This window comes from Haemorhous mexicanus, chromosome 3, assembly GCF_027477595.1.
Source record: "Haemorhous mexicanus isolate bHaeMex1 chromosome 3, bHaeMex1.pri, whole genome shotgun sequence".
NCBI classification, from domain to species: Eukaryota; Metazoa; Chordata; class Aves; order Passeriformes; family Fringillidae; genus Haemorhous; species Haemorhous mexicanus.
Window position 1 is genome coordinate 71,752,636 of NC_082343.1, and position 12,974 is coordinate 71,765,609.

The 12,974-nt window shown below is 46.9% G+C and overlaps 1 protein-coding gene across 1 annotated transcript; it reads right to left on the bottom strand.

Annotated features, from left to right (window-relative positions):
* Window positions 1-11,059: 11,059 nt before the first annotated feature.
* Window positions 11,060-12,290, bottom strand: GPR6 (G protein-coupled receptor 6). The gene has a single exon (XM_059843381.1). It carries the CDS (start codon window positions 12,288-12,290, stop codon window positions 11,304-11,306), a length of 987 nt encoding a protein of 328 aa, XP_059699364.1. The 3' UTR covers window positions 11,060-11,303.
* Between the last annotated feature and the right edge of the window lie 684 nt (window positions 12,291-12,974).

Sequence of the window (12,974 nt, forward strand, 5' to 3'; positions counted from 1 at the left end):
GCTGATTTAAAAAGATGTGTGTATACACACATACACAGGCAACCTCAGAGCTGCTTGATTCAGTGCTTGATTAATAAGATGCTAACACTGTGCAGGAAACATTTTGGGGGAATGCCTGCCATGTTTATTTATAATAAATTCCGCTTTCTTTGGGTTCCATTCTGCTGTCTTGACATTGTGTGAATTGGAAAGTAATCACAAAGTCTGGGTGAAAGAGAAGGCAGAGAACTGTGGCATTTGCAGCACCTGACTACTGCTACTCAAGCTATAAATTAAAGAAGTACACGTGGCTGTAACAAACTAGAATAGCTCGGGTAGAGACTGCACAGGTTTACTCTCCCTGTCACTCTCTCTGGAGACAGGATCATTCTCTCTGTGCCGTTCCAGGTGGATCTCTGCAACTCACTTTGGGAGATTTCCAGTGAGGAAGAAATAACCTCCCTACCCAAATCATTCCAGTGCTCCTTTGTTTCTGGCCGTTTTCCAGTGTCAAACCTGACTCTTCCTTGCTGCCATTTAATCTCATCATTCACTGTTCTACAAACCATGGATTTTAGATGCACGAGATTTCTTCTCTTTTTTGCAGCAGCTTTCACACACTGGAGGAGTTCCTCTGACCCCTCACAAGTGGTGAGGAGAAGCTGTAGACCAAGCTCAGTTCATGATACTCCTCTGTGTGTTTCCTACATGACTGTTCACTCCTCATCTGGATTTCCACTGCTGATTTCCCGCTGGCTTGCTGTGCTTGCCTCTAACAAAATGTCTTTAGTTTTTTTTTTTCCAGAATCTCTTTCAGACTTGATAAGTTCATCTTGAATACCAAGTCAATCCTTTGGGATAACTGCAGCCCCTCCCTGATGTCTGACAGCTGCCCACTGAGTAAGTATTGTCCCTGCTCCATCACCCAAGTAATTAATGAGAAAATTGAATCACACTTCGGGTGAGACACCTGTGACTCAGTACAGCCTCCCTCTCTGGCAGCACGCCCCCAGTGAGCACTTCCACAGCTCCCCCTTCTCCCAAGGGGCTTTACACAGAAGTTTCACCCAAATGAAGGTCTCCTCCCTCGCTTTTGAGAGGTTGCACAGAGGAAGAGGACGTTGTGTCAGCTTTCTTCCTTCACCGTAGCTGTGAGAGATATTTTCACAAAGCAGCTGTCATATTTGTGGAAAGAAAAATAAACACAAACAAGGCACAAACGATAATAAGGCTCCCAGGCTCTGCAGATCCCTCAGTCATGCCGCCTCTTTCAGCTTCAGGTAAGACCTTAGCAATTAAAGCCAGAAAGAATAAGATAAACCATAGAGGGTTTTGCTCTCTCTACAAAGAAACATTTTCAAAAGTTAGAAACCTCTGCCGTTGGGTCACGGCATAAAGCTTTCTTGCAGAAAGACAACAGCTCTGTGATGGATGGAGTGTGCAAGCAGCCCTTGGGAAGCACAGCTCGATGGGAAAGCAGCAGAGCAACAGCTCTTCCCCCGCCTGCGCTGGGGTGAAGCGGGGGAACGGACCTGGCTCAGCGCAGCACAGCACAGCGAGCACATCGCAGCCAATCGATGGCCCCAAGAGCTGCAGCAGCCGAGAAATTGCTGCCATGGATTTATATAGGGTTATACATTTTAAAGGGAGGCCGCCTGAGAGCAATCTTAAGAGCAGGAACAGCCTCTATGTGGTAGCAAAGAGAGGTGATACCAGGACAGACAAAGTTATAAACATCATATTAAGGCGTTTGGGAATGGAGCAAAAGGCAAGATGATGTAAAAGCTGCCTTAGGTTGTTTAAAAGATATTTTTATTGCCTGTGGATGATATGTTCAAGGACATAAATGTGTATTTCTCAGTCTCAGTTTGTGATTAAAAATGCCAGTTAACTCCAGACCATGTCTGGAGCCTGTCTAAGAGGCAGCAAAGCAGAGTGGGGAGGAAGGTTTCCAAGCAGCCAGCACCATCGCTTGCCCCAGACTTGGGGTTTGTGTGACACAGCTAGGAGAGAAAAGACACCCCCTTCCCTGAGGGAGTCACAGAGGGCCTTGTGGTGGAGCTGGCAGCTGCAGATCCCTGGAGCTTTGTTGCCCTCCCCACCTTGCCTATTTTGATCTCTGCCCTCTGCTTTCTGCTCTCAGGTGTGGCCAGGCTTGCGTGTCCATATCAAATGGGAGGCACCGCCAGAAGCCAGATGAGGTCACCTGCTGCAGGGTGAGTGTTTACCTCCACCAAAAGGTCTGATTGACCTCTCTGATATGTGTAAAAGCAGCTGTGGGGTGTTTTTAGGCCAATTTAAGTGTGCCTGCATATTGGCTGTGCTCTGTCAGTGGGACTATGTTGCTACACCCACATTTACCTGTCCTGGTCCTACCCTGGGGTGATGAAAAAATGAACCACAGGGCATTGCCCTGCCTATTGCACTCCAAAGACAGGACTTGAAGATATCCTTCAGGAAGGCCAACAGCAGGACAGGCCCCTCAGAATTATCCTGGCCATAAAACAGCACATAGTGGTGAGGCAGTCTAAGCCTTCAGTGCTCACTCTGAAGCCCTTAGGAGTGTAATAATTCACTGGGCATCCTGAAAAATACCACTCCCTGTTGTGTCTTTTCACCTCTAGTGGCAAGTGACTTTCAAAAAGCAGGGAATAAACTCCACCAGTCATTTACAGGTGTTTCTAAGGAGCACTGTGAGACAAGGGAGTTGCAGCTCTGGCAGATGCAGTCGTTTTTCTTGCCTCTCTGCCAGACTGGCCCACAGATCTTTATTATTTCCCCAGATGCAGCAAAAGTGGCACAGAAGTAACACTGCTCCCCTTGGAGCAGTCCCCTCTGAGGGAGAGGACTTGTAGAAAGAAAAATAAATAAATAAAATAAATAAAATCCACCCAGCTCCTCGCTTGTGGAACCCCTCTGAGGGAAGCAGCAGCAATGCCATCTGAAAAGAAAAGGAAGGGGAGACCTGTTTGAGGAAAGGCAGCTCATGCCAAGAGCAGGAAACATACCATTGTCACAGGGCCTTCAGGGAAGAGAGAGGGAAAGGTCACCTTCGGGGAAGAAAGGAATGTGAAGGGAGTGTCAGGGGAAGAAGACAGATAAATAGGAATAACATATGGATGTTGTCAAAATGGGAAGAGAAGGCAGGCATCCTACCTGTGCATTGTAAGCAGATACCTTTTCCAGAAGGAAAAATACTTTTCCCATGTTCTTTGGTAGCTCTCAGGCAATTTCACTGCTACCTCATCTTCCCATATCATCATTTTCTGCCCTGCAAAAGAGGAGGATAACAAAGCACAGGTTCCACTGGTGTCCAGCTGTCACCTATGACTACACAGAGCAGTATCAGGCACCTTCCCTGACTTGCTCTATCCTGTGGTGGGCTGTACCCATGAGAGGCTGGGAGCCCCCTCAGCACTGAGTGCTACCAACACACCCCTTGGTTTGTGGCAGGGATAAAATGGGAAGGGGTGTCAGGGGGCTTGTGCCCTGCTCAGCACTGGCTGAGGCATTGGGGAATCACTGGAGAGGTGGGAACAGCCATGTAGCTTGGCAGACAAGTGGGCTAAGTGAATGGTTGGGCAGCAAACCTGTTCTGCTCTCTGCATTGTAGAGAAGCTGGACTGACGTGGCCAGGTCAAGTACCAGACACATCCAAAGTGTTTCTGTCTGCTCAGATAAAGTAACAAGTGCTCACTTCAGACCAAGCATGGCAGGATGGGAGGGTGCTGTTAGGAAGCTTTTATGGGTCTGACCAATACTATAAACACTATTTTTTTGGTGAAAGGTTCGAGTTTTACTGGCAATGAAGGCAGAGACAGAGCCTTTTCCAACTTCTAAAAATGTCTTATGAATGACGAAGGTGGCCTGGTTGACACAATAGGAGCTGTGTGCTGCTAACGTAGCCGTGGGTTCCAGCAGATGAGATAGCAGCAGGGTATTTACCTCAGCGTGGCTGGGAGAGCTGTGGGGCTCTGCAGAGCCTTTATTCCCTCAAACACATCTCATGTGGAACTAACGCTGTGACAGCAAATACAGCAAAGAGCTCTGATCTTCCCAATTTCATTCAAAATAAAAATAATGCAATTAGCTGTTCTTGTTCATGAATAGGCAGTATCTGATTACTCTTAGAGCCCACTGTTCCAGTGTTACAAGTGAGGCCTCATACAATGGGCTGCTCTGCAAATGTCTGTCTCCCACGTGATGGGAGACAGCCATGGGGCGGCTGAGATCCCTGGGATGAAGGAGTCCACCTTCAGCCACGTCCAAGTGAGGGAGCCACTCAAAGTCTTGGGTTTATTCTTGGGGCACAGATCACGCTCCATACCCAAACTTTGCCTGCAAAAGGTTTTCTGATGTGTTCATTTCAGCAGCATGATTCAATACAATGTATTATTTTCTTTGAGACATTTGTAGAGCAGAAAGAGCAGAAAGAGGGAAGCCTTAACTTATTTGTTTCCCATTTTCCTCATTTGTGACTGCAAAATGAAGTTTAAAACAAAATATACCTCTGCTTGGGAAAATCAGATAAACTCTTTAGGAAAACCCAACTTCCTACTTACTAACAAAAATTGGCCACAGTATAAAAAGTCAGACCAATATTGGAATGTAGCATGATCCCTATATTAACTGACACATTTATTTTCCATCAGACCAGATTTCTTTCGACAGCATCATAATATTACCTAGACATACTTCTTTCTATAAAAAGCAGCAACAACTAGGAGTGACAGATTATATCTGTCTTCAGGTATACAATCACATTATCTCTCTGTGATGCAAAGGTGCTGATTAAAAAAAATGATTCAGTCATTCAAGGAGTGTCATAGATCTAATTACATTTCATAGGAAACTAAGCCTTTATTTAGATAATCTACCACTTGTAGAATATTTCCAGAACCACTCCTTCTGCCTTGGTTTTATATATAATTATTACTATGCATGCCAAATTCTGGGTGGTGGTAAAATGAGCGCTGATCCACACAAAGTATGCCTTATCTCAAAAAGGACAGAAGGTTCAAGCTCAATTTTCAAAACTCTTTTCCAGTTCTTTCCTGAAAAATCTCAGTCTTTCAATTAAACTACAAAATGAAACAACTGCATAGCAAGAAGGTTGCTTGGAGAAAATCTTGTCTGGAAAAACAACATGGTTTTAAACTAGTCAGGAGCTAGAGAGTGAGTAGCATGAAAAAAAAAAAAAGAACCTAAACTTCAAAATATTCCCCCAGTTCAGTCAATTTGCCTCCTCCCAACCCCATCCATCTCCTGTGCCTGAAGCATAGCATGCAGTTTGTCCCTGCCAGAGAAGCAAGTGTGCCCAACAGTGCTGATCAACCCCTATTGTACAGAAACACCCCCATCTGCCAGCGTCCCTGCTCAGCCCTTTCCCTGCTGGTGTGAATTAAGTGTGTGGAAGTGTTAGACAGCACAGAGACAGAAAACCCGGATAATTCTTATCCTATGTGGTATTCCTGTGCTTTCCTAGCAAATGAAGCCATGTGGAAAACACAGGTGTACAGACACCTCCATCCCCACCAAGTGTAGTGGGAAAAGGCAGCTTCCAGGCTGCTGGTGTTGTGTTGCTTGGGCAAAGTGTTCTGTGGACGTGCTGCTGCCTGGCTCTACAAGCACAGAGGATGAAGGCAGAGCAGCTGTTTGATTTGGTATTTGCATGTCCACTCAGCAAGCAAGACTGCTGACAGGTCCACCTTTAGGAGTATGGGTGCTTAAATCCTCTTCCTAATTCTTATCCTAAGCATCTTACTCTCACTTTAAAGTGCTGACACATCCTTAAAAAATGTGCTATTGTATGGATATAACTCCAGTCTTGCACAGGTGGAGAGAGAGCCCGTGCCACAGAGGAAAGCACAAGGGACAGTGCAAAGATGTTCTACCCCAGCATCTTGTGTCAGGGGCACAGAGGGCAGTAGGGGATGGAAAAGATGTTGTCTTGTAGGTGACTGCCAAGTCTGGGTTTGGAGCTTGAAGTTTAATTGTGTTCAAAAGCAGGACAAAAGTTGGATCTGGACTACGTTTCTCCCTTCACTGGCTGAATGGTTGCTTGGGCAGTTCAAGAGATCTGCCTGCACTCACAGTTTTCAGTTTAAGAGGTCTTTTCAGTTTAAGAGGATTGAGGATAACCCAAACATTGCTGCAGTGAAGATTTTTGGTCTTTTGTCTTGTGCGTGGCCTCACAGCTGGCAGATGTACTCAAGGTACCTGCTGCAGATGCTGCTCCCATGCCATGAGTCACACTTGTATCTGGTCAGGGAAAGTGTGCAGTGAAGCACTACACACTTTCCCTGACCAGATACAAGCACATTCATCTTTTCTTTTGTTCTCTATCTCCCACCACTTGTATCGTGATGCCAACAAAGTAAACTCATTTAAAAAAAGATTGAGAATCTGCTCTTCACTGTGAGGCTTTGCTGCAACACGTGGAGCCTTCACAGAGACCTGACCATTGTTTCACCTCTGGCTGCCCTCTGTCCTTTCTTTGCAGCAGACAGAGCTGACACGAGCAGACCTGCCTCCGCTGAACCGGCTGCCACCTCTACTGTCAGCACTGAGTCAGCGCTTCTGCCGCTCTCCAGCTGCCCCAGCGGCAGCTGGGTTATTTCCAGGACACTGGAGTTACTGCCCTCAATAAACGGAACTGCCACTGGGGGAATGCTGTCCCTGGGAGAGCTTTCTCTAGTCAGAAGAAAGAGCTTAAGCATCAAGAGGGCAGGGAAAGGCATTGTGGTTTTCTACCCAGGGGATTTTTGTGAGGCACTCCTGAGCAAAAGGAAGCAGCCTGGGAGCTGCTTTCTGTGAGCTTTCAAGGGAGGAGCTCACTCGAGGAGGATCAGGAGATGGGGAGACACCTCACAACACAGACTGTCCCCCAAACAAGCAAACCCAGCTAGCATTAAGGTGAGATCCAGATGTGCTCATCCTCCACACAGAGCTGAATCTCACCGGCTTGGTCACTCCTTCCAAGTCACACATCTCATCATAAAGCAGTAAGAAAGAGAAAACATTTTTGTTTGTTTCCCTTTGTCCTTTATTCTTCTTAATAATGACTGCTACAACAGCTAGCCGAAATGCTGAGGAGCAGCTGCAATATCAGAAATTATTTTTACCTCATTATAGAAAATTATCCTTTTCAAAGAGAGAGAGGCAGAATGGAGATTAGAGGTTCTAGTGCTTCGTCAGGGTTACTTAGTACCTGTGGATCATTACATTGATAAAAATATGCACAGACTCACTTTTCAGGTTCAAAAGTGTTTTGTCCTTTTGTTTGCTTAGCTAAATAAAGAGGGTTTGTTTGACCTGTGATTTTGAATCCAGCTGGCTTTTTAATATACAGTGACTCATACAAAGCAGCCTGCAGAGTCAGTCTCTTTTCCACTGTTTTACTGCGGATTTAGGCAGAAGCCCTACAGAAAATCAAGCAGTGTGTGGGGCTTTCAGCCCCTAGGGGCTCCCAACCAGGTCTTCCTCACCAGAGCTGTGCTCTTCGTTCTGTAATTGCTCCTGCTGAAACAAGGGAGCTCATCACAGTGAGAGGCATTTCAAGCAAGCCAAATAAATGGGATTTGGTCTTGAAAGGCATTGCAAGTCCAGTATGATTTTCAAGGTTGGTAATGAACCATTAGTTTCTAATGAAGATTGGAGCTGAGGCCCATCTCAAAATGGTAACTATTTTTGTTAAGAGATACTGCCATTATCTTGGCTGAAGTGCAATAGAACATCACTGGTTTCAGTGGGAACATGCTGGGAGCTCTTTAGACCAAATCTGCCATTATTGTACCTAGATCAGAATAAGGCAAAGCTTTTTAAGAGTGGTAAAGCAGGAAAACTCATTTCCATTTCCAGAAAAGACTACAAAGAATACACCACAACCAAACACTGGGCCTAATGCTTGCACCTCACTCAGTGTGTGCTTTCTCTCCTCGTAGACTGCACCATTGACATGAGAACATAAAAAACTTTGAGCCCCTGGGCCTGTAGGGACAAGGAAATAGTAATTGTAATTGCCATTGCAGTCCTGGTCTCCATGGATATTTGGAAATAGCAGATGAGATGCAGTCCTCCTTGAGCAGACACATGGGTGTCCCCTGGGCTGGCTTCCCATTGGGGATATGGGGGAGTCACAGCCCTGCCCTGACCAGTGACTGGAAATGGGGCTCCAGGAATTTTTGTCTCCCCAAATAATTTCATTATTAAGGTCAAAGTGCCATCATCTGATAACAGGAGGAGTTTGTGGGTCCAGATACTGCAAATGTAACACCGTTTTCTCAAATAAATGTCTGCTGTTTCAAGAAAAAGCTCAGAAAGGGAAATACAGGTGTCATGTTATGCACAACTCCTGGACTTCCTCCATCATCTGAAATGGGATGTTGTTTGGGGAGAGAAGAGATTAGGTGGCCTCCTTTACGTTGTTCCACTCAGGTGTTCCTGCAGATCTGGATTCACTTTGAAAATGAAAGCTGTTTCACTTTGAAATTTTACTACAAGTGGGTTGATATCAACTCCACTGTCAGGGATAACCAAAATGTATCAAAATAATCTCTCCTCTTTTACCTTAGTTTTTCTTAGAAATTATGAGTCAGCATATCTTTGTGAATGTGGCATATAGAAAAAACTCTTGCATCTCTATTGCCTCAGGAAAATGAATGTCTAAGATCACTGTAATCTGAATTTTCTTCCTGGAAGAGAAGAATGCTTGGGGAAACACTTTGAAAGTGTCACATTTTTAACAGGAGGGATTCAGCTTTATTTTTTAGACACAGTGAATCATTGGGGAAAGTGGTAACTGAAAATGTGATCATATAACAGGTAAAAAAGGAACAAAGTCTCATTTAAAGCAATATGAACAAAAATTGGAAGAGTAATTCACCTAAGTCGTTTACACTCCTCAATTAAGTGGTTTATCACTCAAGTGGGATTCTATTCAGTTATTCTATTCAGTTAAGTTCTTTATCTATTTTTTATACAGAATGTCACTGTGCAATGAATTAATGGTGAAAATCCTCCCATGCCAGACAGGGCTAAAGGAGGGAGGTTACATTACAGGTGACCTGTGGCAGATTCTGCCCCACTAAGGACTAAAAGGATAAGAAGTTTCTCCTAGGGATTTTAGAGCCAATGCTGGTCTTCAGAGCCTCTACAAGGCTTCCAGAAGCTTGCCCAGGTCTTACACAAAATCTCACACCTGGGTGCAGGGTCAGTGCCAGGGTGTGAGGATCTGCACTCAGCAACCTTCTCCCATGGTTTTGTTCCAGTCAACACAGGAATGACAAAGATTTATGGGGCTAAAGTGTAGCAGGTGGCACATGTTCTAGTTTTAACAGAAAGCTTTGCCACATTTGGCTGAGTTTCTGCAGGGTGAGGTCAGAGCACAGTGAGGATGCTCCAGCCAGCAGTTTGATCCCTGGCTTTGCAAGGGGAAGGGAGCTTGAGCACTCTGTGTGCCACCCAGCCACAGGCCCTTTTATTTGCTGGCTTAGACACAGCATATGAGATGTGGCCTTAAAAAGGGGTAAAAACTTCTTTTTTACCAACAACTTGAGAGGTCTTAATTTGAGCAGTATTTTGACCTATAATAAAATCTAGTTTGAATTATATTTGCAACACCTCTGCAACAGTTCCCTGAAGAACTGCATGCCTGAAGGTAGTCATCAATTACAATGTCAGATTTGTGATTATTAGAATTGATAAAAATAGTGGAGCTAGCAGCCTGGAATACCAATTTTTCTTTTAAATGAAATATCTTTGTGTTATCAGTGAAATGATGCTGGGTTTCATAATACTTGCACATAATACAGCATTACTGATTCACAGCCTCTCTGAGGCTTGTTGGATCCTTGTGGACCCAACTGCTCCAACAGGCAGAAGTTTGATCCATTGCCAGTTATAAACTGGGAAAAGCACTAGTCCAAACTTCATATATGGTACCATGCATATATAAGGAATCTGTTTCAGCACTTAAACACAAACAGAAACATAGTGATAAACTATAACATAACCAAGATGTAAGTGTAGCATAATTATAAGTAAATGAACAGCAACACAGCTCCTGAAATCTGCTGCAGGTGCTGTTGCTCTGAATAAATCAGTCACTGGTGGATTTGAACCCGAGTGAAAGAGTGTTCCAAACTGTGAACAACATTGACCTCTGATGGACTCTCTGAAGCCACCAAGCCACGGGATTGTCAGAAGACTGTATACTGCTCTGAGACAGGCAGACAGCAAAGATGCACTTAAATGATTTTCCTACAGCATGCAGTCCAAGAACAAGGAGGCAGAGAAACAATTCAGATTCCCCTCAGAACTGTGGATGATAAAGAAAGTCCATATATTGTGGGATTTTACAGGCTTTCAAGAAAGAATACTGTGCCTTTTTTTTCCTTTTCCTTTTTTCCCTTTTGGCATTAGACTAAAACAGGAAAGAAGAACCCAGCTTAGAGAATGCTTTTCCCCACAGTCTAATAATTTTTAAATGGGTCATTATTGTAAAGGGCTAATTTATAACTTGAAAATTAAAGCCACTGGGAACCTGGTGAATAACTGTAACAAGCAGCCTATTTGACTAGGCTATTTGTTTCCTTGGTTGTTGGAAGTAAAAAAAAAAAAAAAATAGAGTTTGTGCTCTCTGTTACTCTTTTCCAGACTAAAGAAGAGAACAAACAAACAAGCAGGAAGGTGCCTTTCTTGGTCCAGTATTTCATCTCCATAGTGAATGATGATCTCTTTAGGCAGAATTACACAGGGAGCCTTAAAAGTAAACAAAGGGACTTTGCTCAACTGGAAAATTTGCCATCTCTCTTCTTTCTAAATGCATCTAAACACACAGGTTATATTACATTTTAAATATTTTTATTTGTATACAAAATGTTATAATTTATCAATGTTGTGCAGCAAAGTCTAGATAGACACACACATCACATACAGACATCCCCACCCCCTTCCCTCCCCCAGCACACACACTTAGAAATACGACACGAACACAACTTTCTTTCTCTCTGCCCTTCAGAAAGGCAACACTGTTTTGGCAGGTCAGCAGCTAGAAATAAGGTGCTATAGTCAAGCAGTACCGGAATGTCTTCACTTTACAAATGTAATGTGCAAATCTATATACAACCACATTGTTGGTTTTTTTTTCAGGGAAACCGAAACTCCGTACCCTGAACCACTCTCCGAGATACAAATATGTATAAAGTGCTAATACTTAAGCATGTTTCCAACGACTTCACGACGTAGTTTGAAGTTTAGAACAGGCACTGTAATAGTTCACTGGGTAGATTGTCACTGGGTGCAGCTTGACAGAGAAAAGTCACTCAGACATCGCTGGGGGACCGGGAGCGAAAGGACACTTTAGCCTGAAAGCAGCCACAGAAGAGCACCCACATGGACCTCTGGATTTCCTGGTTTCTGTAGGCATAAATGATGGGGTTGATCATGGAGTTGTAGGTAGCAGGCAGGAGCGTGGCGTACGTGTACACAGAAGGGTAGTCAGGATCCCCCACCACACAGTAGATGGCAAAAGGCAGCCAGCTGGCTCCGAAGGTCCCAAGGATGATAGCCAGGGTAGAGACTCCTTTTTTGGTGGTGACATAGTGCGAGGCAGTCAGAAAGTGCTGCTGGAGAGCTATCTGGTGGGCATGCCTGCAGACGATCTTGCAGATCTCGATGTAGAGATGGAGCATGATGAGGAAAATGAGAAAGAAAGAGGCAGACAGCAGCGTCACGTTACTCTTGGTCAAGGGTCTGACGACGCTGCAGGAGGTGCGGTCGTGGAGGCAGTTCCAGCCCAGGACGGGCAGCAGCCCCAGGCAGAGGGAAACCCCCCAGGCACCCGCCAGCATGGTGTGAATGCAGAGCACCGTCCTCTCCGAGTAGTAGGTGAGGGCATTGTAGAGGGAGAGGTAGCGATCGACCGTGATGGCCAGCAAGCTACTCACGGAGGCGGCGAAGGAGGCGACGAGGAAGCCCACCGTCAGCAGGCTGACCGTCTCCGAGGGAATCACGTACTGGAAAACGAAGTTGAGGATGAGGCCGAGGCCGGCCAGGAGGTCAGCCGTGGCCAGGCTGCCCACCAGCACGAACATGGGGGTGCGCAGGGCGGGCGAGTAGCAGATGATGGCAACAACCAGGGCGTTCTCGCAGGCGATGGCGGTGCCGGACACGCAGAGCATCACATCCCAGGGGTTGAGGGCGGCGGGCGCGGGGGGTCGCGACGAGAGCTCCAGCGAGGAGTTGCCGCCGCCGGCGGGCAGCCGCGGGGCCGCCGCTCCGCTCTCGTTCAGGGCTGCCGCCGCCTCCATGGCCGCCGGGGCTGTGCGGGGACCGCGGCGGTGCGGCGACGGGGCGCGGGCAGCTGGGGCGGCGGAGGGGTGGCGGAGGGGCGGCGGGGCGCGCATGCCGGGCGGCGGCACCGCGCCCGCCCTGTCTGTGGTGCTGAAGGCGCAGAAGTTTCCCGCCGGCCCGGCCGCCCCCGCGCCCCGCCCCGCGCTCACGTCAGGGGCGGGCCGGGCCCGGCAGGGGCAGCCCCGGCCGCGGGGAGGGGGCGGCGGGGGCGCCGTGCTGCCCAGGCAGTGGGAGCAGCACCGGCCCGCTCTGCCCGCCCGGCTCCGGGGCACTGGGGGTTTGGTCTTGGGCACCGGGAGGGAGAAGTGGGCACACACACGCACACACACACACACACACACACGGAGCCGGTTCTCCCGCTACTCTTCCCCGCGCTCCGCGGCCGGTTCTCCCTCGGTGGGTACCGTCCGTGCAGCGCTTGCTGTAAGAGCTCCGAGCCCAGCGGGAGCTCCGCGCTCCGGCGGGTGGAAGTGTGCCCGAGTAGCGCTCGAAACAGCTGTGAAAAAGCCCGTTCCACAGCTGCGCTCTCTGAACAGTGTTTGCTCGGGGGCTAACAGTCTGTTCGCCACCGAAAGCATCCGCGCCGTTTTCTGAGCTCCCCAAAATGATAAGGTCAAACCACAAAAGACTCAATCCCACGG